This window comes from Pelecanus crispus, chromosome 11 (genome assembly GCF_030463565.1).
Source record: "Pelecanus crispus isolate bPelCri1 chromosome 11, bPelCri1.pri, whole genome shotgun sequence".
NCBI lineage: Eukaryota > Metazoa > Chordata > Aves > Pelecaniformes > Pelecanidae > Pelecanus > Pelecanus crispus.
In genome coordinates, this window is record NC_134653.1 from 9,575,047 (window position 1) to 9,601,383 (window position 26,337).

Here is a 26,337-nt window from a genome sequence, read left to right on the forward strand (position 1 = left end):
ACTTGCCTGAACATGCAAACACCTCCCTCCTGGGGAGCCAACACAAAGGCCTGGGCTGCTTCTGCAGCAAACTAGGTGGGGTGGAAGGCTGGAAGGTCAGTCCCTACCCTGGCTCCAACCCTTCCGCTCCCATGCAGCAACCAGGTCCTCTGGGCCAAGACAGGGAAGAAAGAAACCAGCAATAACTGTTGGTAGTGCAGGTAGGAAGGGAAACACATGGAAATACCTGCTTACCTGGGGGACAACCCATTGCCTAATCCTTGTGTAATCATGGGGTGGCATGAGAAAAAGGGCAGTTCTGCGCAGGGAAGGGGATGTAAGCTGCTGATGCCACCCAGAAGTGAAGGAAGTACCCCAACCAGCTCTAGCTCCTGCAGCTGCTGCAGTTGGGCCTCCTTGGGTAACACTGCCTTTTACTTTCAGCACATCTTTAGCATTAATTCTTCAGTCTGTGTTATACAGGAGGTCAGACTAGATCATAACAGTCCCTTCTGACTGTAAAAATCTATGAATAATGATGAGGTTTTCCCTGGAACAGAGAAAACAGCAGCTGCTGATTCTTCTCACTAGCTTCTTTAAAACAATGAAAAAAATCCAATGATTATGGAAATGATTGGGAACTGAGTCTTAAAAGTAAAATTTGCAATAGCCGAACTGAATGATACTGATACTCTAAGCCTCTGATTCACTGTTCTGCTCACAAAGAGTGGAACAGATGTTGAGTCTTTTGTTTCCCAGACATCTGTGAAGATTTTTGATGTCCCTGTTGAAATCTACATCCTGCTGTTCACCCCAACAAACTCAAAGACATTCAATGCGATTTATGAAAACTACAAGTCTGCTGCTGCAGAATTTAGAGGAAAGGTAACGCTGAATCCCACTTTGCAAATATGAATGCCAAAAGATCAATGGAAAAACACACAGCAATAGTATTGGTAAAAGTACACTGCTGTCAGTCCATCTTCTAAGCCAAACCATTTAAAAACAGTTTCATTAACTATTCTTTGAATTTGTTAAGGACACAAGCTGAAAAATAAACTTCACTTGAAAATGATTCTTTAAAATGCAAAGATCACACAAACCAACTCAAATTCCACCTGCTCCCAATAAACCTGCTTCTGATTTTACAAATATGACTTTCTAGGAACAACTTACAACCAAAGACAGTTTTAGCAAGGTTCTGGCAATTTCTGCCACCACCAGAAAATGCCATGAGGATCTCATGGTACTGCCTGAATCACAAGCTGGAACCAGCTACAAAACCTGAGAAATGTTGCAAGGTATCTGCATAGCCTTGCTTGCAGCACACGTGTTTCCACGTATATAAACAGGTATAGGCAGTCATACACAGAATTATTTCAGTTTTCCATTGGCAATCACTGTGGTGGTAACTCCTGCTCCAAGTACGTGAGACGCTGAAGAATGGTAAGTCATCATGTAATAAAATATCACACACTAGTATCGGTAAAGACATGAGGATTACAGGTATTTCAGCCTTTTTGTCCTGTTAAGATTTATTAGGAAGAGCAATAAGAACTTTGAGGCATAATTCAGAGGTGTTACTAAAATAGGTGATAGCAAACCACTGTGAAAGGACAGAGGGAAAACTCCAATCCTTTTGGCTGCTTTAGCATTTGTTATTAACTAGGATCAAGGTATGATAAAGTCCACAGAGCTGCTGGTTGTTGGACTGAGACCAAAAAATGGTTCTACACAATTCTTTGCATTTAAGGTTAGATCCCAACCCACTGCCAAGCTCCATGGTCCACTTCTCTAAAATGGCTAAACCAAAGCAGGAAGAATGACTCTCCCTATTATCAGATAATGCTTGTCTTGGTGGATACTAATGAAACAAGGAATGGGTGAGTTTTTGAGTATTTTCGCATCAGGGAGGTTGATGTTCCTGCCGTGAGAATCCTAAACCTGACCAGCGATGCAAAATACAAAATGCCTGCACACAAGGTGACTGTGAAGAACCTAAAAGAATTTTGCCAGAGCTACCTTAATGGAAAAGCAAAGGTATGTCTATTACTAATGAGGCGCCCCTCTACCACACCAGCTAAAACACTAACAAATTTGCAAAAAATCCCTTTTTTAATTAGAGCAGTGTGCTGTTCCAATCATCAGCTTATTAATTTACTCTTGCTCTGATGCATTCATCTACAGTTGTTGACAGAGCATTCCTCTGTATTTAACAACTGAGGTGGACTACAAAGTTCTCCAGTCCTCCTACGTAAAAACTGGACAAATCATTTATGGCCCAATATTTTAGTTGATTTTAGCTGATGTATTTTAGTGGTTTAAAAACTCTCTAGGTCTCAATCTTTCCAATACTATAATGGAGATATTTCACTCCCTTAGTTGGGAGAGATGCAAACAATGATTGCAACAGATTTTGAGGTTACAGAGAAGTCCAGTAAATAGAAAATTGACAGTTTCAGAGTGGACTAAATTTGGTATTGTAAGCAAGTTTAGCAGAGTGAATTTTCACAGGGGGGATCATTCCCAGTGGTAAATACAATATTTGTTGTTATAATGAGGCATCATCCTCCACACACGTGAAAAATACATTAAAATGTTTTGCTTATTCAGTGCTCTTCAGGATGAGTTACTTTTGCTTCCATCACAAGGAGAAAAGATGAAGGAGTCAGTCTGACAGCAGGCAGAATTTAAGAGAGTACTAGGTCCTGATTTCAATGTTGGAGGGGAGTAGAAGGACAGAAGAGGTGGGGATGCCTTCTCTTCTCCGCCCAGATCTGCTTGAGTGGCACACTCCCACCAGGGAACAGCTTCCATAGGGAATGTGTGCCTTTCTACTACTGCACTGTGGTGTAAAAGAAAAGAAATTGCCAACTAATACACTGTAAATTCTAGGAGTCACATGGGGACTGTGATTGGTGGTGAAGGCAGAGATTTAAGCTGCAATACACACTTTCTTGTGTGTTTTACATCACTTTTGGAGAGCCCACAATAGACAAGATTTTCAGTAGTCTTTCTGGCTTCTGAACATTGGGCAACAAGAATTTAGGACAATGAATGCAAACGTGTTCCAGAGGGTCATCTTCAGACAATCTACTATGGAGTCTGTATTGAAGAGAGGGACAAGTAATTCCACTACCAACTATGCAGGGGTGTGAGACCCCAGCTCCCCGCTGAAGGGAGAGAAGGTGGTAGCACATGAAGGCTGGTTAGGATGCAGAGATATAAAAAATAACATACAGTAAAAGTGCACATTAGATAGAGAAACATCCCATCGGTCTCACATTAACTTGAGCTGGGGTACAGTTCCTCAATGCTCCCTGCACTTTCACAGCAGTGTTTCTGTTTCTGCTTAGCTACATCTCTCTAGTGAAGAAATTCCAGAGGACTGGGACAAGATGCCTGTCAAAGTGCTCACTGGGAAGAATTTCAACAGGATTGTCTTCAATAAGTCCATGACTATGTTTGTTCTGTTTTGTAAGTGTTATTGTTGTATTCAGATTTTAAGTTACTTTAACATGAACAATTGGAAGTGAAAAACAAAAGTTCATGCTTACATACCAAACTAATCTTAGCACTTTACAGAAGCCAAGCTTAATGAATTTTTGTCCTCCACTGAAAGCACTGAAGAAAACTCTGTGTCATATCTACGGAAACACTGTGATACCTTTGCTGACTTAGGGTTGCCCTGAATAACACTGGATCCCTTAAGTAAATATTTGTCAAGGCCATATCAAATCTCAGTGTTGAAAGACAAAATGACACTAGAACATCTGTTGTATGATGGAACATTACAGCGTGCTGTACAGTATGAGTCAGGCTGTCTTCCAAGGACAGAGGGAGAGTTAAGTGAAGTTGTCTGGTTATAATGCTCTAGGATTAAATCCCAGAGAGGAGTTGTGGTTTAGCAAACTGTAACTCCTTTCTTCCTCCTCTGTCTGCAAGGGAAGTGGCTTTCCTGCTTGACTCTTCCCAGCAAGAGACCACTGCCCTATCCCTATACCAGCCAGCAGGGATTAGTTTCTGCCTTAGTTACTTCAGTAGAGCAAACATGTAGCATTAACACAGACAACTAGCTGTACTGCCCTGAATTCCAGAAATTCTTAAAGGTAGTACATTCCTGCTCCTTGTTGGCTGCAGCCATTTCATTCACGCAGTCATTTTTACATTTCAGTATCATGAACAAACTGATCTAAGCAGTCCTCTGAAAATGAAAGGCTTGTAAATGGGATGTAGTGTATTCAGAAAAGTGCCCCAGAAATTTTAATTCCATCTAAACTGTGTATGAGCATTGTCTGCATGACTGCAGGATTGAAACCGTGTTGTATGCCATTTAAGGGGATACTGGGTTCTCAGCGGTTTGCCTTTTTGCTAACCTGCATGAGTGCAGTGCTTGGGGTCAAAACACCACTATACCTCAAACTCCTCCTTTTAGTGTAAATATAGCACAGTTAATTTTAGTACGCAGAAAGCATTTTGTGCTTCTGGCAAGTATTTCACCATGGGAATGATGCAAGACTTACTTGGGTTGCATTGGCTATCTGGCACACCTCTCCAGCAAAGTCATGTGACGAGTTTTGTGTGTTTGTAATAGTCATAAATGGCTAAACAGAGTTAAAGCAGCACTGCTAGCAGAAATGCATTAGTGAATAGCTAGTTATCACTACATGAAAACTCATGAAATTCATGAACGGTGAATGGTTTCAAGTAGAGACCGACCACAACTGAAATCCAAAACCCTGTTAACTCTAAGGACTAAATGGGTCCCAGTGATTGCACCAGCACATGCTCTTTTGCCAGACTGCATCCTTCTACTTTTATTTTTAAATTTGCAGATGCCCCTTGGTCCTATGACTGCAGAAAACTCCTGCCAATCTGGGATAAGCTAGGAGAGCAATATGAAAGTTGCAAAGACATAATCATTGCGAAGATAGATGTCACAGCAAACGACATACTGTCCATTAGATTAGGTCGCTATCCGTTCTTCAGACTCTTTCCTGCTGGACCAGATTACCAGGTGAGAAGCTGTCGGGGAAGAATATGGAGACACAGCTGCACACATAAGGGGGCGGGGGGGGGGGGGGAGTGTACACACACGCATGCCTGTCACAGTGAGAAAGGAGTCCTTTAAGCAAGAAAGTGTTGGTCCTTATCTACTCAAGACTGGATTCATTGCTGTCAAGAACCTGAATTCTAGGAGAAACCCTTCTGTCATCATCTCCTATGTGTTAGACTGTGGCAAGAGCCCATGTATCATTTACCGACTTGGACCTACAAGTCATTACAGGCTTACATTCTGCTGTTTAACAGCCTCCAATCTGCCTGTTGGGTTGTAGCAATAGTCTCAACTCAGAGTGAACTTACAGATACCTCCTAATCATTGCAGTGCCTTTTTCTTCAAACCATGACAAGAGATGTACTGTCACAGAACTACCCTGTGCCAGTTGTTTCTGGGACAGGTATGACTATAGCCTCTAAAATGCTGGTACTACTTTTGTTATATCCTCTACGTTTTCACAAAAACCAAATCCCAAAACTTTCTTCTATGCACTTATGCCAGTAATTTTACTTCATTCCAGTATCACAGCCTCAACTGGGAATAAATATTTGTTGTCAAGACCAATGATTTTTACAATATGCTACCTAATGCATCAGCTATGTTACAGAATAATCAGAAAATGCTACTGAAAGAAGAGGCAAAGAAAAATATTAAATAGTTACATTCCTCTGTCTACGTAGATAATCTAATTAAAAAGAAAATATCTCTGAAGCAAAAAAAAAAAATTGAATTCTAAGATACTGTTATAATTAAGACATTACTAAGCTTTTCATTTTTCTTCTTAGTCCTAAACTTAAATTAAATTCTAAGACATTTGCCCATGTCCTCATTTAATCTTTGAGGGAGAGATTTTCCTCTTGAATGTGCATGCACAGCTTCTAATGAATTGAACTGCAGTCCTGCACACTCGCAGCATGTTTAGTCTTTAGGCAGAAAAGCAGAAACCCATTAAATGGTCATGATAAATGTCAGTTTGTCAAAAAAATATCAGTAACAACTTCCATTAACTATTAAGGGATTGTTTCATACTTACAAATACCCTGAAATTAAAGAGTATTTGAAATCTCAAGTTCTTCCTTGTGCACCATGTTTTTATACTAGTTCCCTCAGCTTCAGAGATTAACTGGTACTTGACTACCAGTGCAGGTGTCCTGTAGATGTCTGCAGTCTTGCAGACCCCAATATTCTGGCCTTCTTTCTTATGGCACTATATGAACAGCTGGCCACAGACATCTCTCCTCACTACAGACAATCATAAACGATCTGAGACACACTCAAGCCGTTAATACACAGTCATTGCAACAGCTTTCAGTCATTTCCTACCCAACCAGCAGTTATACTGGGAATTCTCCCATGTACACTTGTCCTTTTCTAGAAGTTAACTGAGGTCAGAGCACAGGATACAAATGTAGTATCACAACGTGCCAAGGCTCAGAGTATCTACTATATTTTTCACTGCATAGGCACTGCCCCAAAATTATGATCCCTACTTCCTTATTCTGGCCATGAAAAGAGTGATAGAAGGGGCTTGGAAGTAAAGAGAAACTGCTATGTTCAGAATGAAGGAAAAGAGGAACAGGAAATATATACAGTCCAACAACAACACCTGATGCAACCTTGATTTCACACAGACATCTTTTCTAGCCTTCAGTATTTTGCTAGCGTTAGAAACACAAACACATGAGCTTTCTAATTACCTCTACCGATCCTTTGCATTAAGGACTAAGGATAAATTGAACACTAGTGCTGCAGAAGCAGTAGGAACTCTAAAAATGAAATAACTGTCAGAAGACTCCGGAAAACACATCAAAGTACACATAAAGGAGACTCTAGAAAGCATGTCAAAATGCATTTAAAGAAGTCTGAACCTGCTCCTGACAAGCCAAGGGAAATGTGGCTAACATAACATGACCCAAAGCTGTTTTCTAGAACTGGGTTATCATGTTCTCTGGCCACCACAGACACCCTTGCACCTGCTTAAAGGCAAAGCCATGGGCAGAACACATTACTATGCAGTGCCTTCCGAACACTCTCACCTGATGAGATCGTATTAGATACTACCCTCCTCCAAACAGAAGTATCTGCTAGGTCTCCAGGCTATGAACTGTCTTCTTTCCAGTGGACTGTCACTCTTTAGTCTGTTTAAGAACAGGTTCACCTTTTCCTGAAGTTAATGACAAGTCACCCTCTTACTTTCAGTGGATGCAAAACTAGATGCATGACAACATTTTTAAGTCGGGAGCCATTTCAGGTGAACTGGAGTTAAGTGGAGTTGGATGAGCTAAGAGACCTAGATCTATAGCTTGGCGTTTAAGCACGTGCCCAGTTTTCCAAAGCACCAAGTGTTTCTATGCTGGGGAACAGTTATAGCCAGAGCTGAAGGAACAAGAGACTGAATCTGATGAATTGCGTGGAGGGAGTGACCAGGCATCATCTGAGCTCCATCTGTGAAGCTGATGAACAACTCATCCACTGCGTCATCCACTCCAAATTTAAGAGCACGACATGCAGCCTTTCAGATAGATTTAAGATTATTCTATTTGTTTCTATGGATTAAGTGAGAAAAATAACATTTACATACTCTTATGCACTGATTACTCTACTGAGAAGTGTTGACACATATCCTCAGTAACCAGTGCAGACATCAGCTGCTTCTCTGCCCTCACAGGTCTTTGGGCTCTGAGAAACTGCTGTTCCAGCCATCATCAGAGTCCATAAAAATCAAGACTAATCTGAGAATATTAATCGCCTCTGGAGGAATCAAATAATCTCTCTCAAGAAACTTAAGCTTGCAAACATAAAAAAATAACTTCAAGGCTGCCACACTTTTTATTACAAGATAATACCTTACTGAACAGAAATACCAAACCTGTGTATACTTTTAGTGAATTCACCAGAGAATGGATATATTTTGTTTACAGTCCTTTGAACTCAAATCAGACATAAGAGTAACTAGTGTAAAGTAACACAGCATTATGTGGATCAGTGGGAGTAAGTGAGCTTAACCCAAGTGAGCATAGACATCTGCCTATTTCTAAATATACTCAGGTAACAGCAGACAATTCCCAATGTCATGCACACAAGCTTCTACTTTTTGTTAAAAGACTTGTGCAAGATCCTTTTATACTTCCAGAGAGCAAAGGTATGGGGGGAGGGGGGGAAATCTTTAAAATACAGTATGGTGCCTACACCTACTCACAGAATTTTAAAGCTCTAAACTGAAAGTGCTTCTTCCATTAAACTTCCTCAGAAGAAAATCCTCAGTAAACCCCCAACTTAAGGTGAAGTATAAGAAAATTAATGTCACTGCTCACCTTCCTCCTGTTCTTTCAAGCTGTGCAACAGCTGGTACTTCTGGATTGTGTATTTCAAAACTTTTTCAGAATTTGAATTTCCATCAAAATCTTTAGACAGCTTTGAATATCATGGCTGGACACTTAAAAGACTCTGCTCTTCAAAATATCTTGCAAATTATTATTGTTAAACACAGAAAAGACACTAATGTCAGTAGTTGGCAGGATCCCAGACTGGTATTATATAATAATGGTTATGGTTTTTTATACAAATCCTTTTCTTCTTAGGGATATACATCTATTCCTTCTTTACACTTGAGTTTCAGATGACGTTGCAACCTGCTGTGCCTCTGCCCTTGCTTTCTAAACTGAGCACAAGTCTAGAGTTTGGTCAATCTAAAGAACTGAAATCCTCTAGCTGATTATGCTGTTATTGCCAGCATTCTGCATATAGAGTTAAATACTTAACCTTAAAACTCTTTTCAGGAGGTGGCCTATGGCAGGGAGCATACCTTGGAGGCATTTTCTGAATTCTTAGAAGAACAAAGCAAGACAAAAGCAGAAGCAGGAGAGAAGGTAGGCATTTGATCCAGACACTGACTGATCTGCTGTGTAATCCACGGCATGTTCACACCTTGTATAGGCATACCTGAACAGGTTATAGCATAGCCACACATACAGGCTTCAGTCACTGCTCATATAAACGTCTGAGCGGTTCTTACTGGCTCTTAGCGGGTTACAAGCTGACTAGCTTGGCATGACCATGCTAGCTGCAGTCATATAGCACTGCCTGGCAGGCACACGCCCACTCACATCCTTGTTTTCATCACACAAAAACTCTTCTCCCACTGCTCATGTTACCACAGAGTCACTACGTTAACACTCTGGTAGTAAGTACTGTATGGCAGAAAGGAACCTGCACCTTGACAGGTGTAAGCAGAACTTTGTCAGGATTTTAGCTGGAAAAAAGAAGCCCCAGCTAAGTTAGTCTCAGCTATAGCCGGAGTCGTTCAAATATCCATTGCCCTCCTCATCCTGCTACATTCAGTGTGGCTTCTCTTCTTCATAAAGCAAGGGCACAACTGAGAGCAGACATGGCCCCTCTCTTGGCAATCTGGTTATAATTATTGTCTGATTCCTCAACCCTTTCTCCTCCACTGTAAATCAGACCAGATACATATTAGCTATCCCAGATCAGCCTGTTATTTAATCCCAGACACTTCCCTGCAAAAAGACATACTGTAAGTGAATGTGATCAAGCTTCACAAAGACAGCTCCAAGCAACAGAAAAAAACTGACACAGAGATGGAGACACTGTCCACCCAGTATAAGAGTCATGGGCCCATTCTGCCTGAAAGTGAAGCAGATCCACAGGGTAGCAATAGTTGTCATTAATGCTCTTTTCAACTAGTAGGGAAACTGCCTGTGGGTGGAGAAACAGTTTTGAGTTTTCAGACTTATTTCCACCAGAGGTTTTGATTTGCTCCTGAATTCACCACTCAAATAGGTGGTTACAGATGGAAAGAGATGACTGAACTAATACTGGGACACAGAAGTCTGCAATGCAGGATCAGACATCCAGCTTTGTGCAGTCATTGCACAATTCTGTGTTCCAATACCCAAGGCCTACTTTTGGTGTCTGCCTCTGTTGCACGCTCTTTAGTGATGTGTTTGAAGCAGAGCAGTTGAGTCCTACAGAGTCTTTTACACACAATGTTAGAGCTGTGTATATTCTGCCATCTCTTCTTCATGCTTTATTTCACATTAAAGAATAAGTAAAAAAGCCAGTTTAGGAAACACCATTCAAACCCATGGTCTGTGTAGCAAAAGGGATAAGTAATTGGCATTTGCTCTTCTGTTCACATTCTCCGTCCTTACCTGACACCCACCAAATTTTCCCAGAAGACTGTAGTATTAGACCATTTGCAGTACAGTGTTTGGCATGAAGTCCCCTGTTGGAGTAACTCTTCGTCCTCACCTCAGAGCATTCACAAACACACAAACAAGATAAAGAAGAAGGTAGTTTCTTTTGAGATTGCCTAGGAAAGACTGTCTTGTGCCCATTAGCTTGCCAAACATGGTTTTTCAAGTTCGTATTAATCCTTCACACAAAGCCTCATCTAAGCTTTGCTATAAACCAGTGTAAAGGTTTGAAAACAAAACACATTTTAGCAACAGCTGCACTACTACTGACCTCATTGACAAGCCCTCAAGTTCCTTGGTTGAAAAGATGAATATCTGCATTTCATATAAACTTAAAAATTTTTTTGGAAGTAAAGAATTACTAGAGCAACTCTCTTTGTGAACATCAGTAATAACCAGCTTTGTTCTTGCATTTCCTTTTTTAAAAGGATCCTTCGGGGGGAATCAAAGAGGATCTCAGCCAAAAAGAGACTGTAATAACAGAGAAAGAAGAACCTTAATACTACAGGAAAAGAGCAAAATTCTGAGGATTGTGGGGAATCCTTCTTGGAAGGAACTGACGGGAAGAATGAATCATCTCAAGTGAACACAGAGCTGGATCAAAAAATAAAAGTAAAGAATTCAGTATCAATGGCTCATTATGCATGACGCCTCTTCTAAATCCAATTTAACTCCTAGTTTTACTGGGATCAGTTGTCATGGGTTCTTAAAATATTGTCAATTTTGCTTAAATAATGCCTTTATTATCAGTAAAACTGCTCTTATTTAGAAAGGTATATGTGCCATGGCAAACAGATCAAGATACAAAACTATTCTTTCTGAACAGACTCTGCAACAGGTTTGTAACCAGTTGCTCTCCAATGTACCCTAAGACACCCCTATTCTTTTCAAGGGAGATTAACTGCTCGCAGAAGGATGGTACTAACATTGCAAAGAGCATTTCTATAGTAATCTTTGAAAGAAGCAAATAAAGCTAGGGGCTATGCCCAAAGGGGCACCAAGGGGCAGTTTGTGATTTTTTTATTATCAAGCAGTTGAAAATGCAGAAATCAAGATATAATTTAATTCCAGTAAGAAAAATATCATACCTAATACACAAAGTCACAGGTATGATCACATTTTAGTCACGTTAGGTCCCCTAACCACCCCACACATGTTACAAAGGAGCAGCTGGTGAAACTGCTGGACAATAGTAATTTCTTCCTGCAAGGGACAGATAAAGCAGAAATAATTCTGAAAATTTGAAACCTTTTCTTACAGAATTAGAGAAGGAAGATCATTTATTAATATTTCATTTCAAAAGCAAATTTCCAAAGTCTTTGTTCCCAGCTTGTTAATGCTAATAAGTTACTTTCCTATGTAAGCAGAGGAAAAAAGGTGAAAACTTAGAAAATGAAGGAACACCTGTTTGAATGGAAAGAGGATTAATCACCGCAGTGAAGAATACAGCACTGAAAGAACAGTGGAGATCTCCTAACTCTCATCTGTTGCAGAAGTCAATAAGAGATGGACAATTTTAAAGCATTGGACCTCTTATATTTTACAATTATTTGCTAAAAAGTGCAGTTCATGACAGATGGCTTGTTTGCTACCAGGCTGCAACGTGTAATTAAATACCTGCATTTAGAGATTTAAGATGAAATATTAACTTCCCTACTTCACAGTTCTTGCAAATAAATAGCACTCAACATGCAACACACCTCGTGAGGCCGTCAGTTGGTGTTCATTGATGAGTTAACAAGAAGACAGGGAAAGTAAAACAGTTTATGTTGATACTTCATGGGCACAGTTTAATCTCTGCTAGGGCTAACGTTCATTGGGACTGCAATTAAATCCTCTTAATGGAAGAGGATTCTTGTGGAAGCATGTTCAGTGCTAGATCACCATTCCTAATACAGTCCGCCTGGGTTTTGTATGTCTTGGACCCAGTTTCTTGAGCAGTTTACTCAGACTGTCCAAAATTGGTGAAGACCACTGACCAGATCAGTTCCTCACATTCAGGTTTCTACCAGCTGCAGCTCCCTCCTCTGTCCCAGTGACATCACCTACAAGGGGAAAAGGAGCTTAAAGCTATGTAGGAAAACTGTAGCTGAAAAGTCAGGATCTGAGAGATGCAGCCCACTCCTTTACTTGTAATTGTGAACCACAGCTGAGCTATTATTGTTTAAAGCAACATTCTTTGAAGATGCCAAGTAAAGTTTAATTCTCATGTTTTTAGGACAGAGCAAATTTTTGACAGAACTGCAATACAGTGTAAATCAAATCGAAGTCTCACTACATGGGATCCCAGATACCAGGGTGCTGGATTTAAAGATATCAACCTAAGTTTGCTGTGGGTGGAAACTTCCACTCCAGCTGGACAGTGCGGGATGCAGTTAACAGTAAGTGTTTCTCAGCACTCTTGTTAAGAGGACTTTATTTACAAGTATCACACAGAAACAATGACTTGTCAATTCAACCACTGAAGTATGCCAAAACTGTTTCTCTTATACACAACTGCACAAGTCAATTCTCCTTTGGACATCAAACATGAGTTCTCTGGAACACTGCCAGAAGGGCCTTGCATAAAGTAAACCTGATCACTGCTGGATATTGGGTTTCATTTAACTTTCATTTAACATTGGGCATTCATTAACAAACAGAAGCCCCATTTGATATCCTGGGAGATCAGATTAGAAAGCGAATGAGATGAACTGAATCCCAAAGAGAGGGAAGTGTCAGCATGCTTTCCCTTTGCTGCTTGCAACATGATGAAATTTGAATGGCAAGCAGTGCCACCAACATATTTTAAACAACCATTAAACACAGAAGCTATAATCTTTTAATTAGTTTCCTCACAGAAAAATGGAGCAAGCAATGTTCAGCACCACTCCATATCTGGCAGATGGGTTTACCATTCAAGATAATGAAAAAAAAATTAATTTTCACTGCGCCTACCCACTGTATACGAGGCTCAATCCTGAAACTGCTATCTATCCTATTATAAGGTGCAAGATTACATATTAATGAAAACATGTGCAATCTTGGCAAATGATGTTCTCATTTTTATTCCAGCCACTCTCAGATGTTGTGTCAAGACAAGGGGCCAAGTGCAGACTCACATGCCATGCCCTGACGCATGACAAGAGTTGCAAATCTACTGTACAAAACAACTGGTAAAAGCCTGCCTGAAAGGCAAGTCTTCCTGTAGTTGAAAGTCTGCCTTGTTACTGGCTGGGTTGGGTTGGGTTCCTCCAACCCTCAACCATGGCAGGATGTACCCTCCATGCCAGCCAAGTGGCCTTGCACATTGTCTCACTTTCCCTTTGACCCAAGTCAGTTCCAGATATTTTTCTGGAACAAAAATTTAAAAGTGTTTTAACCAGATTCAGATAACCCACCACCAACTCACTTCCCCTATCATGCGAACTTCTGTCAGTTCAATAAACAAAATTCATAACACTCTCTGTAGTGGCTCCTAAATTGAGCCCTAAATGTCTGAAATGGAATCACTTCTTCAAGCTTTGCTAAGTCAAACACTACTTCTTTTATTTTAGTCTAAACATGAAGTGAATCTGTTTAATTTTAAAGAGTATATCATTATAACTGTGCTCAGACATTCTAAAAATTATTTAAATCCATGCAAAAAAAAAAAAAAAAAATCAATGTTTATTAGTCAAATTTGTTCCTGTAAATGAATACCAAAATTTTGAATGCACCAATATCACTGGGTTTTAATCATATGAAAAATCTCTGCATGCACATAAATAAGCCCTATCAATTAAGACCGACAGGACTAAGTAAAGAGATATCAGTGTGCACCAACTGCAGAGCTGGTTTAATCTGCAGTGTCAAGATGGTTTGGTTATCAATATGGAGCAATGGAAGCAACGCTCCTAGCTAGGAATCTTATTTATAAAAGAACTCATAAACAAAATGTGAAGCAGAGCAAAGTTTAATACAAAAAAGAGGGTAAACCTGAACCATCCCCAAGAAATGCTGACTTGTTTTTTACTAAATGGCAGCCTATTCTGCCTTAAAATACAACCTTTGAGTACCTTGCAGATAGCAATTCATCTCATTAAGTTCTTTTCTTAAATCCTGGGGAAGAAAAACATGATTCAGAATTGACAATCATTCATAAATGCTCAGATGCACAGGAAAAAGAATCAATTCTAAAGAGAAATGCAGTAATTCTTTTTGTCTTTAGAACAGCTTCATCCTAGCTTACACTCCCCTAGTATTAGTCTCAGCTGGCATCAGCATAACAACAGAAACAGAACCACAGTACATTAAAAGAGATTAATACAAATGCACAAATGCATTGACTGTTCAAAAAGCCCTGATGTGCGGAAGTGGCATAATTGGTGTAAATCAAAAGGTCTGGCTTGCAGGTCAGTTTGGTTTTGGTAGAGATATATATATGCTATATGCTTGAAGACTGATCAGATGGCCAGATGGAGGTGTCTAAATCCAGCATTTCAGGCATTTAATTCAAAGACTTGGACTGTCAAACTTCACGTTAGGAAGCCTTTAACTCTGTCTTGCCTTTCTCTTACACTCACTCCTAATAGCAAAGAGAGGGGAGTTTGCTCCAAGGCCACAATGATTTTATATAGAAATATTAATGAAAAAGAACAATTCACACTTTAATAAAAACATATTACTGTGTTAACTCAGGTGGAGTTTGGCTGATGGAAATTACTCAGCTCAGATGTTTGAAAACCATGCTTGGTATAATCAACTGTGACAGGGGGAAGGAGGTTGTGTTCATTTAAAAAAAACCTTTGATTCGGGAAATGCTTTAAACCCATCTGTCCCCTGGGCTTGTGGCCACACTATTGCATCTGTGCATCGAGAGTCCCACACAAGCTGACAGTCATTCACTCAAGTTCGTGTCCAATTCGGAGGGCTTCCAGGTGGATTTCACTGCTCACATTTCATACTTGATTCACTACATTTGGGAACTACCATGACTGAAAGGCCAAGCCAAATTCAGCTTTTTCATTAGTCTCAGAGGAGGCCACTGCACAGTACTGGACCAAGAGGAAAACGCACTGCCCAATGTGCCCTCAGTTTCCAGTTTCTAAGAATCACCTTTGGAAATATTTGCTTTATGTAAAACATTGACAGAACTAAAGCCATGCCAGCCCTGCTGCCCACCCCTCTCACTGCTGAACAAACATGCAGAGGCTGCCTTTTCGCAGAGCCTGCCAGCCACGCTACACAGGGTCCTGGGTGGGGAATTTACTGGATGGGGACCCTTGCCATTCGCACGCTGGATCGGTATCAGCACTTACACACCACGCAGTGAACTCAAACAACTGAAGTACCATTTTCCCCCCCTCCCCAGTAAGTAACACCTTGCTGCATTTCATTTGAGCTCTCCTGGGCAAATGCATGTTACCAACAACTGCAACCAGTGAATAAGAAATATTAATAAAGCATTTAATTGGAATCTTATTGAAAAGCACTTTCACCAGCACAGCTGGCAAGAGTCCCCTTGAATAAAAGCTGTCTCCTTGCCAAGTACAACATAGGTAGAATCATAATTAGTCAGCAGAGGCTAAGGACTGTAGATGTGTAAACATCACTGCTGAAGCCTGAGCTTTTCAAAGCACATCTTTAATAGACTGAAATAATTTGGGAATTCTGCCTAAATTTCCCTTCTCTGGTCTTGTCATTTTTGAGCAGGTGCTGGTTATTTCTTAGCACGCACACTACATGGTAAAAGACTCAGACACTGCTCCTGAGCTAAACCAGCACCCTGAGCATTCCCTCCAGCCTCTGCATTCCAGGTCACATCATCCATGGTTGTTAGAAAAATAGTTCTTTAAGACCAGTAATGGATGAAAGGGTTCATAGATATTGGTTAACTATCATTTCCCTTTACTTAGTTTGACACTGATGGGTCTCTGTCTGCCTCACTCTCTTTTTCCTCCAAAGCATTGCTATTTGCTGAGTCAGGAAAAAATCCACCCTCTTCCACCATGCCCTGATCATCTTCTTAAACAGGAATTTGCCAAAGTCTAGTAACTTCAATGGACCAAGGCATTTGCCCAGAAATCACATTTGCTTGGAAGACTGTGAGCATATTGCAAAAATCTGTATCACTGTTTTACACTGGCTGCAGAGCATCAGGTGCCTCTAGGAATACTTAGTTTATGGGTAGCAATTACAGCCTTTATAAGAGCTAAGTATGGGATTTAACAACCTTCCCACTGGCGTTAAATACATGCCTCTAGTCTAAACTTTTTTTGTTCTAGTCCTTAATAATTTCCCATGTAATCCTTTAAAAGACTCACTGAAAGAAGAGACTGGACACTTTTTAGTGCGCACTTAATGGACAATCTTTGCTGGAAATTCATCTGTGTATTTTCCCACTTGAAACCCTTGCACTAAGATCCTGGTTAGCATAAGAATTCTTTGGACGACTTCCTCAGAGAGCACATTGATGTGGAAATGTGAAGGATGTGCTCCCTCAGCAACCAGAGGACTTCATACAGGACAAGGAAGATGGCCTTCTATTGAAGAGTCATTGGTGAAAGTGAACCATAATTTGCGATACATGAAAAGAACATCCCTTTGTATAAATGAATGCCTTCGTTTTGAAATTAATATCATTTTGCAACCTGAAATCTTCTCTTCCAACTGACAGCCACTGCTGTTTTGAAGTGAACAAATTCTCATTTAGATTGGGAGCACACAAAATACTTTTCCAAATATGTTTATTCTTCTACAACCTTGTTCCTAGTAATTTATCCAAGCCTAGTATGACAACGTATTTCAATCATACGGTCAGAGATGAGAAATAAGTCCATATGACTTAGGAGAATCACAGTGAGTGGTAAACAACAGAAACTTAAGGCAATCATTCTGCACAAGATTTGGAAGTGTCAGAAAAGCTACCCAGGCACAGTCTAAGGGGGTGAGCTGGCATGTAAAAAAATAACAAGAATAAGCCAAGCTTGCCAGGAAGCCAGTACTGCTAATTTCTTCATTAGCAATGCCCACAGCACATCTCTGTCTGCTCCCTTAATGCCACCTGCTGGTAAATCAAAAGATCTTATTCTCTGTGTTGGCTCCTTGGGGGACTTGCTGACCTCGGGGCCAGAACACAGAGCACCAACAGGGCCAAAGAACATCATATTTGGGAGAGAAAAGACCTCATGGGCAATGCCTATGGGGACCCTAAGGGTCACAGACCCATCCATGTATCCTCATGAAAGAGAACAGTTGAATGAAAAGCTACTACATCCTTCATACCTGCATGTAACACACTCATCAAGCTCTAGGGCTGCTGGAAAGATCAGCTAAGTGCCAGTGTATTTTTGAATAAATGCAATTAACCAGGGACTTCCAGTTAATTAACGCTGACATCAAGCTATTCAGAACAGGAATAACTTCGGCCTGTTGGAATTGGCCTGACAGATCAGACATTTTTTTGCAAACCAAAACATCATGGAAAAAAAAAAAAGTGCAGAATTTCTGAAGCCAAGAAAAATGCTCAACCTAGAAAGTTAAAATGAAAATACCTCAACCTCCATCCAAAGCCTTACATTGTCAAAGTTATCACTGTATGTCAATGCATAAAATCACAGCAATGCCTTTTTCAAGGGTATCAAAATATTTTGCCAAATTCTACAAATTTGAAACAACTGACTGACTGAAACTAAATGCATCAAAATGTGTTATATATGGGACATGCCAACTGATTCTAACATTGGTTGAACTGAACTCCTCACGTGAAAAAACATCACTACAACAGAGCTACCATGTTAATATGCATTGAGAAGCTGCAAACACAGCATTGCTATGTCTATAATGAGACCAGACTGCAATTTAAGGAGTCTCTCCCTGGAAATACAACAAAGGGGGTTAGTAATGTTTACAGAAAAGATAGAGTTCAGCCATCTATACTGAACCATGGTCCTGGCATAACAAATTCACAGCAAGGGTAATATCCCAAGATAGCTTCCTGATCCTACTAAACCAGCCATTATGCATGGTCTTGATTTTAGCTCTTTTTAATATCCCACTGGCTTATTCCTCCAAGATGTTCTTATTTTGGATGACTTCCAAGATCTGCCCGGTTCTTCTTTACTGTATCTTCATTACTGTTATTTCCTCTAATACTTCTTTAGCAGCCTGGTTCTAGTTTCTTCAATTCTCTCTATTCATACAGACCACTCAAGACTTTATCCTCTTTCTTTCTGGGGCTAAAACTGTTGTCTCTGAAGGACTATGCACTAGTGCTTACAGAAAGGTAATCTTCAGAGACAGTGATGTACTCACGCAAGTGTAGAGTATGTTACAGGTGACCAAAGTTCACTGCTGTACAAAATGAACTCTTTGTAGGTAGAGAAAAATCAAGTCCAGGCAGCAAAGTAACAGTTGATTTTGATACCTCTCCACTTTTCAAAGCAAGGTAAAAAATGTAAGAATTTGTTCCCAACTGATTGACTGACAGTGTTGAAACACCATCTGCATTCAGTATCAGGCTGGAGGCTTCCCATCGCCACCACTGTCATTTTAACGTCACACTCAAATGCATTTACACATTTGCCAAGGAGGCTGACACACAGCCATTCTACCATGAGCATAACTCAACAAGTACTTGAATTAACACTTGCTTGAACTGATTAAAAATAAAACCTTTAGAAGTTTACATAAACACTATTAAGCCTGTTGTATGTTCACTGTTTTTATTTTCCGTAGCTTGCGCTATGACAGTTTCTTATGCACTTCACTTTCTGGCCACCACAGCTGTAGAACTGCAGGGAATTCCCATCCTAAGCCAAATCCAAGAGAATTTTAAAGCACAGAAAAGTGTCTCCACAGTCTTGTATTTTGTGAGATCTGCATTTTGTAACTGAAAGGAATGGAGACAGTTTTCTAAGCAGTAATTTCAAAATCCCCTAAAAATACAGCCAAATGAAAAGTGACATGACAGAGTAAAATATGAACTATGACAAATAATGACTGAAAATATAAGGGAAATGCCATGCATTCAAAATGCTATCTATTCTTTCTAATGTCTGTATTTTCAACGACATACCATTTTAGTGACCCTCTCAGCAGAGGCAGTACCTTTCTATCAAGCTCAAATGAGTAATACTTCTTATCTGGAGGGTATGCATCAGCACTCTGCATGCTGGCAATATTAGCTTTGTTATTTATGAGCAACTTTTTGCACGTAGCTAACATTGCTAGGGAAGCTCCAAGAATTAAAGAGAGTTGCTTTAAAAGACAGCTAGGTTCCCAGTGGATCTCAACGCACATTTCATGAAGAAGAATTCCTCCAGAGTTCCTCATTGTCTCAGAAAGTTGGAAGTGAAAACTGAGGCTGGCAGAGAGTGAAGTGTGGCATAGCCCACAGCATGGTCATCACTTTGAACTGCCTGGCTTGTCATGGCTGCATTTACATTTCTGCCCCCGACCACACCACCGATTGTCAACACATACCTGCAATGCCTACACCTGATGAAAGTCAACAGAAAGCTATTTTCTATCACAAGTCAATAGACCTGACATGGATTCCCCTCACACTGAAAGATGTTTTTATATGTACATGGTACCTTCATGTACTTTCAGGCACTGACTTGTGAGGTCTCTATACACTACTGGATCATTCATTTACTCATTTCACAGCTACCTTTGTTACACAAATACGGATGCGCTACTGCATAAAACTTTTCGTAGCTTTCAGGAGCAGCAGGGGTTCCTGCTGCTGGTTCTTTTTGATCTTACTGATTTGTTCATTTTAATGTTCCCATTGTAGAAGAGCCCGGATGACAACAACAACAGGGTCAAACACAGGCTGACTGATACACGTTGAGGATCAAATCATTATTTAAAGTTAATTTGATTGATATTTTCCTCATTCTAATTTTCATTTGCTCATGAACATGTCCAGCTACTAAACATACCCAATTAAAAGTTGCTCAAGTTGCTGCATTAGATCAACTCTTCCAATTTCTCCAAGTATGTTTTTCACTAAAGAAGCTGGTTTTCTTCTCCTTTCCCCTCTCCCTGAGGAGGCAAGAGGGGAAAAAGGGTATGTTACAGTTTTACACTCACTCTCTGTCATGGAAATGAGGGAGGCAGAGTTTGTGTTTTCCCTGCACAAATCAGCTTTTTCTGTACACAAACACCACTAATTACCATGTCTGAATATCAGAAAAATTATCTATATTTAGCAGACTGAACATAACATTAGGAGTAGGATAAGGCTTCAGAGCAAGACACAATGAACATCTTGTTCAAGAGAATCCGGTGTTTCTCAAAGCTTAATACTATCAATTCATTTGCTTATAGAGAGAAGAGAATGAATTTGATTAAAATTTCTGCCATCCTTTCAGTCTTATGGGTTCTCAGCAGGAATCTTTCAGAGGACAACACGGAAGACTTGTGTTCTGTGCATGTTATTCCCTCTGCGGATACTACTTTTCTACATATACTACACCATACTCAAGCAGATAACAAATGACACAATCTCTTATCTTCATCATGCTGTATCCCTCCTCCCCTCCCCTGTTGTTCTAGTGTCACAAAAAAAACAGAGGAAAGGGCAGAGTACAAGGAAGGTGAGGCAGATTTGTGAAATGAAGAGATACCATGGGACTGGTGGGAGAGTAAGCCACTGACTAAATATGAGACTCCCAAAGGAAGAAAACCTAAAAATAGTAAGTAGGACAGGCCAAGAAAAGATCATGAGATATATATACTTATAAGCATGAAGAACTGAAGAAGAAAAGAAAGAACTGGTTTTATAAGAGAGGAGAAGCTCTGCTGCCGACTGCTCCTGCATCCAGCCCTAAATACGCAGCCATATCATACCTAAGATACCTCACACACAGAAGACCAACCGTCAGTGCAAGTCTCCCCATCCCATTTCTGAGAAGAGCCTTTGGATTCCACTATGGAATTATTTGGGTTTGATTTACAAAGCCTCTACTTTGGGGAAACAGTTTTAGTGCAGTTTTATTGAACCCCAGAAGAATACCAGACAGTGGAGAACATTCCAGCTAAACCTAAAGTGAAAACTGTCCATGATATAAAACCAGTTCCCTGAAATTTTTCTGATCATGAGGATTCCATTAAAATTGTGCAGTATGCACTGTGGATATGTTACACCAGGCTGTGCCAGGTTGTTTTTCCAAGTACATCAGTTACTGAGTTGTCAGGAAAATACCAAGTACAGCTGAGAGATTAGGACATCCCACAACAGTGCTCACCTCGTCTCAAGCCATGACAGCTAAAACGTACATTTCAGGAGTGGGAGAACAGCCCTCATTCACATTCTAGAAGACACTGATGAGTGAGTTTTAGTTAGAAGTACTGTAATTATCCACTTTGCAACAGATAATTATCAGTGTTTCTAATTAAAGATAGGTAACCGTACAGGACTTTGTAATTACGCGAGATAACCTTTGCATCAAAATAAGACGTGGCCCACACTTCCTCATTTTTGTTGCATAGCCACGTAGGTTCAGAGCATACCAAAAACATTTCACCTCTAGCCAGCTATACCAAAAGTGAAGGTACAGACCTGTATGAACAGGATCATACCCCTTGTAAAACTTACTGCACTCAGAACTAGCACACACAGGTTAATTTGAGTGACATAAGTAGTATCTACAAGGAGAGTTTGCCAGGCTGGTTGCCATCAAGCCTCTTCCAGTAGTAGAAAGAGATCTAGAGACTACAAAGATCAGCTACATAGCTGAAGCTTCCACCACATGGGTCAAGCCTATTTCAACAAATTTACTGGGCATCACTTTGAGGAATAGAGCCTCTGGGAACTGGCAATGCAGGCATTTCACCTTAACGCCCTTCACAATAGTTTCTACGGTCTTGAGCCAGCCTGCTTTCTGTGACAAAGTCTTCACCAGATGCCCTTTAGCCTGGCCTGGTGGCCAACCATAACCCAGGCAGAGAAATCCCAGGCAATCACTTTCCTAAACAATCCCAAATTTCAGGGGCACAAGTGAAAGCAGCTATGCCAGGGAAAGATCTGTGCAACTGTCAGCATAAAAGTCATGCAGTGAATTACTTGATGAGAACCAGAGCTGCACTTTCCAATCAACAATTTGTTCTTCATTCTCTGACTAGCCTGTCCTCAGGGCTAATCACTTTGGTGGTTTTATACCCAGAATGAACCTGCCCTTGTGTGTTTATGGCCGGTCCTTCAGTTTCTATGTAATTTCTCTCCTTGCTTCAGTGCAGCAATAGGAAAAGACAATGATTGCTTCAAGACAGTGGCAAAGCAAGGTAATCGTGAGCAGTGATGAAGGAATGTGGATGGGAGGTGTTACCATGGCAACAGGGGGACAGAGAGCTTTCCCAGCTTGGGAAAGCAAATGCATTTTTCATCACACTCAAAACACCCAGCTTCAGTTCTACCCCGAGCTCTGAGCAGCTCTTGTGACTTTGGGATGGGGAGCGAGAGTTAAAACAGCATTTGGCCCCAGGAAGCTGTTACATTATGGCAAAGGGTAAAGAGCAGATGAGCAAATAATGAAGAAATTCAAACTGGTGTTCAGGTCAACGTCTTCAGCATAAATTCATGCTACTGAATTTTGCAGTGGATCCATAAATCCATTATGTTTCAGAAGAACTTACAAAAATCTCATTCCTGTTCTTTTCTGACACAAAATGTTGAATATCACATTCCCAAGCACTGGCTATATTTGTCATATATATGTCATGTAGGCACTGTACGGTAAGTATTTCCTTGCCAAAACTGACTCCAAGAAGCAAGAGCAATACATGACAATAGCCATAGAAGAATTGCATTAAAAGCAAGGAATACAACAGGTCTGTGACTAATTAAGAGCATCTGTTGATGATCCTTTAACAGTAATAGCTTTGCCCCTTTTGGTTGGTATAGGTTTTTCAGAACAGTATAGGGTGTGGCATGTGCAGACACGCTACACACATGTGATTATGGCACAGTATAGTTTAACAGACATAACAATGATTATATACATCCCTCACACCAGCTATCATTTACATTAACTGTTGTTCCTAAAGAGCCCAGCATAAGCACAGAGAAGGTCAAAATTAGAATCCCATTTTCCCCGCTAAAGTTACCAAAAGATCAAATGTTTGCATAGTGGCTGACCAGCTAATGTGGCTATACTATAAAAGGGAGCACCAATTTTCATTTAAAAGTATAATGAAATAGCAAAAAGGCTGCAGTGCTTTTCTGAGTTAAGATGAAAAACTCACTGTGAGGGTGAGTGTATGTGTGTGCTTAACCATAAAGAAGCTGTTAGCCTAAAGGATGAACCACACGAACTCTGCAAGTTGGCAGAAGATTTACAGAGGCAAAGCTGCCAATTCACAGAGATCACCTCCTGGGGCATGCAGTCTACAGCAGTTATAATTTCCGAAAGAGACTGTGGGAGTGCTATTAGAGGGAAGTGTCATTTGGACTAAAGGAACAAAATGCAAGAAATTATGTTTGAATATGTAGGTCTGCTGATGGTAGATGTCTCTGCTGGTCAATACAAATACATTTGGAGGAAATAATGGTAGTTCTAATGTCAAAGTAAAAGCTGATAATAACAGCAAGAAGATGCAAATCTTTCACCTTCTGAGGGGCATGATACAGCTGACAGTGATATATGATATAATCCCTCCCCCTGCTTCCTAGGGAAGCTGAGCATGACAGATAATCTCACTCTGTTTTTGGGTTTTTTTGGAGGAGCCGATAAATTCACCTGGTGAGCTATGAAGACCCTTGTTGAGGTCACAGCAGTTTTTGCAGAACATCACGTCACAGCTGCAGTCATTTGCACTTCCCAATTTGTTTCTGACTCCCTCTGCAACCAGACCCCAGCAGCACACAGAATACAGTCCAGATTGCTTTTAAAATATAAAACAACAGCCTAGGAGCAGAGGGCTCATGGTATTAACCCACCATCAGTAGTGCCCAGTGAGGCATGCAGGTTGCTGGTCGCATCAAACAGAAGCCTACAGATACAGCTAGGCTATTCCAATCGAAACGTGGCCTGCCTTTGGCCCACAACTCACCTACGGCAGGAAAAACCAAATCCCTCCAAACCTGTAGCCATATAATACTTTGCACTTGTGGGATGGGGAGTATTAAAGGACTGAATTAATCCCTTCACCCACTGACAGTGAACACAGCTGTGATCTCCAGGTCTTCTAGGAGCAAAGGATCTCCCTCCAAGCCATCCCTTAAACAAGTACAGCAAATGCCCTGCCCTCCCCGCCACCCCCCCCACCCCCCCCCCCCCCCCCCCGCCACTTGCCTGGCATGTTTTGTTTGCCCCCTCAGCTGCTCTCAACTATGCAAAGCCTATGATGGAGTGAGTCTCCGTAGGTCTTTGGAGAAAACTCTGTAGATGCAAGTGCCCTATTAACAGCATGTTCTCAGAGAAGCTCTGTTATCAGAGGCACACAGTGCTTTCCCAGGCACCTTATATATCAGACTGCTGCAGGCTCTGGGAGAACAGATTTATGTTTAACCTCTCATTTCCCATATCTGGCCTTTGATATATTCCACTTGCTGGTAAATGTGTAATACAGCCAGGGGAATGGCCACTGTCAGCCTCAGTCAAATATGCAGGAAAGAGAGTCTGATGTTTCCTCAGAGGACACAACATCATCCACTGATCTAAGGTGGGGGAAGATCTGGAATGACAGATTTGTCCCAGTCAGATGATAGGGAGACACTTCTATGTGAGCCTAGATGTGCCTCTGGGAAAATGAGAGGGCACAAGTGGAGCAGCTGTAGGCAAACAGATATTATCACTAGCTTTCTACCTCCCACTTAAACCCCAGAGAATTGTTTCTGGCTCTGTATTAACTCCCAGAAAGGCTGAAATTACGTGGATTGAACTGTTTCAAGCAACCTTATCAGAAATAACTCCCATCACACCTGAAATGATGACTTTCTTAGACAAGCAGAGGACTCCTCTCCCCTTCCTGTATCACCTCAAATGGTAATCCTACAATTTAACAAATGATAGCGCGAGCAGAAGCAGCTGTTTTCACTTATAAAATGGTCCCTGACAGTTCCTGCACTCTCATTAAAAGCATGTTTATATTCACTGTAGGGTGGGTACCTCCTAAACTGGCAGGTTAATACACTATCAGACCTTTCTAAATCAGGATTTCACTTTCCCTTATTCAAATCTCAGTCCCAAAGGGGATTTTCTGTTACCAGCCTGTTAACAGTGGTCTGGATCAAAATAATGTGGTGACTGCAGCCAGATGGTCTGGCAGGAGGATTTCAATCAGCATACCCAGCAGTTTCTGTGGACCAAGGACTACACTTACACATTGCAATCACAGGAGGGAATGCTACTGTGCTGTCTGAATGTATGCATTTCGGGTAGGATGCATTGGCTGAGATCAAGAACAAACCAAACCAAAACACTATAGATTAGTGTTGGCCAGCAGCAGTATTAGCATCGGTTTATCTCCAGCTCTGTTACACTTAGGGCACATCTATACCCCAAACCAACTACGCTGCAGCAATGGTCTGAACAAGTAGCCACCACCCAAGGGCCAAAACCAGAAGCCAAACAATGGCATTAGCATGGTTCTGGGCCTGAAATTAAGCCCTGCTGATTGCAGCTGATTTTAACCAAACCAGTGCAAGGGGACACAGGACCACAACCCACTGTGACTCCCCCACATTTCGAGCCACTGTGAGTTAGTCTGGTTTGCAAGGTGGGGGACACTGATGGATTGGTTCCTCACTTCTCCAAGCTAGACTGCTTGGCAGCACTGCAGTGGTCACCAGGCTTCCCAGGATGCAAGAACTGTTCCTGCCAAAGGCTTCCCTGCAGCAAGACCATGCTGAGGATTAATGCTTGCTAGACTTTATCCCTACAACTTAGAGTTGATGTCTCCAGGATGCAGCACTGGATATTACTGCTAGTATGGCTTTCCTCCCATTTAGAATCCCTGGACCGGAGATGCCCTTGTAATGTCTATGCTACAGAAGAAGCCCTATAACAACTGTCCTCAGCACAGCAAGATGGGGAAGCAGTCCCTTTACAGTTGGAAAATGTCCAAGAAGCAAACTCCTGAGGGAGCCCTTGGGGACTACAAGGTGTTAGTGGC

At 41.0% G+C, this 26,337-nt stretch overlaps 1 protein-coding gene across 1 annotated transcript in view; it reads left to right on the forward strand.

The window, feature by feature from the left end:
- PDILT (protein disulfide isomerase like, testis expressed) overlaps nt 1–10,754 on the forward strand; it is a 31,943-nt gene extending 21,189 nt beyond the window's left edge. The window contains 6 exon segments of the mRNA XM_075718901.1: nt 739–864; nt 1,822–2,019; nt 3,336–3,456; nt 4,815–4,996; nt 8,818–8,907; nt 10,683–10,754. Coding sequence (XP_075575016.1) covers nt 739–864; nt 1,822–2,019; nt 3,336–3,456; nt 4,815–4,996; nt 8,818–8,907; nt 10,683–10,754 — 789 coding nt within the window.
- Nucleotides 10,755–26,337: the final 15,583 nt, after the last annotated feature.